Source organism: Primulina huaijiensis, unplaced genomic scaffold (assembly GCF_012295235.1).
Source record: "Primulina huaijiensis isolate GDHJ02 unplaced genomic scaffold, ASM1229523v2 scaffold42179, whole genome shotgun sequence".
Classification (NCBI taxonomy): domain Eukaryota; kingdom Viridiplantae; phylum Streptophyta; class Magnoliopsida; order Lamiales; family Gesneriaceae; genus Primulina; species Primulina huaijiensis.
The window spans coordinates 1-2,144 of NW_027360105.1; the positions used below are offsets into that span (position 1 = coordinate 1).

Here is a 2,144-nt window from a genome sequence, read left to right on the forward strand (position 1 = left end):
ACCAATAATGCACATAACTCAAAGCATATATATTTCTTATGCATCATAAAATTATCGTGACATCGACGAGGATGTCCTTTCAAAATTGACATAAAAAAGCTCATCGGAGTATTGTCAAAATATAGATATTGAATTAGAACACGACAAGGTTTCTTGAATTCCGATATTAACCGTACGATCGAGTGTTTTTCAGTTTACCAAAAGTTATAGTCGACAGGAACTACTTGCAAACTAAATGTTGGTAGAAATGTCGTACTTAAATCCTAAAAAAAAAGAAAAAGAATTAGCATTGCTTTACTTTAAGATTGATTTCTTCTTTCACAAATTCGTTGCCTTTACTTAAGAAATAAAATCGAAAACCCAAAGATTCTCATCCATGTGATTTTAATTCATACATCCATCAATATAGATCCCTTATTTTTATGGTTTATATTTAATTCATTATTTGAATGATCTTAAATTTATAAAAATTAACACACAATAAATACTTATTTATTTAATTTCACACGACTAGTTTTTAGAAAGACTACAACACAAAGTATTTCAACTTTTATGCATTAGAAGATACTCGGTGAATTTGTCTAGGTATCCATCGTGTATCTCTCGCTCACCAAGAACTGCACTTGCTTCCTTAGCTTTGTCCCTAAATTTCTGCCCAACATCTTCAACCATCACCATTCTTATACACTGCGCTACTGAATCTCTCGTGAACGATCCGTCTTCGTCGTTACGTTGTATTTCCATACCTATCTGCTTTTCCTCTAAAATCCTAGCGTTCATCCACAGATCCGCCAACAATGGTAGCATAACCAGGGGTAAGCCGTACATGAGCGCCTCGAACGTCGAAGTGGTTCCACAGTGAGTCAAGAATGCACCAACCGAATCATGCTTAAGTATCTTCACCTGTGGTGCCCAATCTATCCAAACAACCCCTCGTCCCTTTACTCTCTCCTCGAATCCCTCGGGTAGGTGTATCTTGTCGTCCCTCCTTGATAACGCCGGCCTTCGGAAAACCCAAAGGAAAGGAACTTGAGATAGTTCGAGCCCGTGTGCTAGTTCGTCGAGTTGATCTTGTTTCGGTGTTACTTCTGTTCCAAATGCAATGTACAGAACAGAGCCTTTGGTTTGTTTGTCGAGCCACTCTTTGATTGAAATCCACGACGTTTCGGAATCATCTTGCTTGGTTTCTTGTACATGGGGTGGCAAGAATCCGATTGGGATCACTTCTTGTGGATAAAGATTAGGCAGCAGATTGAACCACTCGGTGTCAAACTCATTGCAGTGTCGCATTATTATTGCATCAGATTTCAACAACGCAACGCCCGCCCGATACCCATCAGAGAAGCCCGACCCGTTGGGTTCTCTTAAACTAAGGATTTCTTTGGCTTCGTGGTATTTCCATGCCACCTTGGTATGAAATGTGACCCATTCTGGAGCAATCATGAACTCTTCTGGCCTCCTTCTGCCCTCGAACCCATTTATAAAACCCTCGGCTTTCCCTACCCAAGCCAAGATCCAAGCTTGGAAAATCCAAAACATGACTCGCGAAATACCAAGATCGATCGCAATCGGAGGCAGCCAATGAGCAGAAAAATCGTAAACAACGGCGTCCGCCCGGGAATTCGTCAGAAACCGAGCCACAGCAGGCTCCATCAAGTCGTGAGCTATTTTCAGAAAGTCAACATCTTCATTTCCGATATCCATGGTGGCCTCTGCGTTCTCCGGGAGACCTTCAACTAGGGGTAATGGGATTTTGACGAAAGTGATGGAAGATGCTACGTTTGGACGGAGTTTTGGGAGGCGATCGATGTTTCGTGGGGTAGAAATGAAGGAGATTTTGTGACCCTTTCGAGCTATGGCTTCGGAGAGCTCCAAGAACGGAATGATGTGCCCAAAAGCCAGCCATGGGAACATCACGATGTGTAGCTTCCGATCATCAGCCATTGTTGATCGCTAGCTCGTGGATGCAGCACCACTCCAACAAGATCCGTCCCAGTGAGATAATCACGCGGTTTAAAATGACATTATGTTTTTTTAAGGATCGTGCATTAATAAAGAAATTAATAATCATTCGGCCTACAAAAAAAATCAATCAAATCTTTGGGGAAAACAATCACAAGATTTGATGAAATATATTAACATTA

General features: G+C 41.2%; 1 protein-coding gene across 1 annotated transcript; it reads right to left on the minus strand.

Moving 5' to 3' along the window:
* Nucleotides 1-470: 470 nt before the first annotated feature.
* On the minus strand, nt 471-2,036 carry LOC140969519 (UDP-glycosyltransferase 91C1-like). Its single transcript, XM_073430881.1, has one exon. It carries the CDS (start codon nt 1,942-1,944, stop codon nt 544-546), a length of 1,401 nt encoding a protein of 466 aa, XP_073286982.1. The 5' UTR covers nt 1,945-2,036; the 3' UTR covers nt 471-543.
* Nucleotides 2,037-2,144: the final 108 nt, after the last annotated feature.

What these genes read in the sequence shown, in the direction of transcription:
- LOC140969519 (XM_073430881.1), bottom strand. Translation starts at nt 1,944, where the DNA reads ATGGCTGATGATCGGAAGCTACACATCGTGATGTTCCCATGGCTGGCT.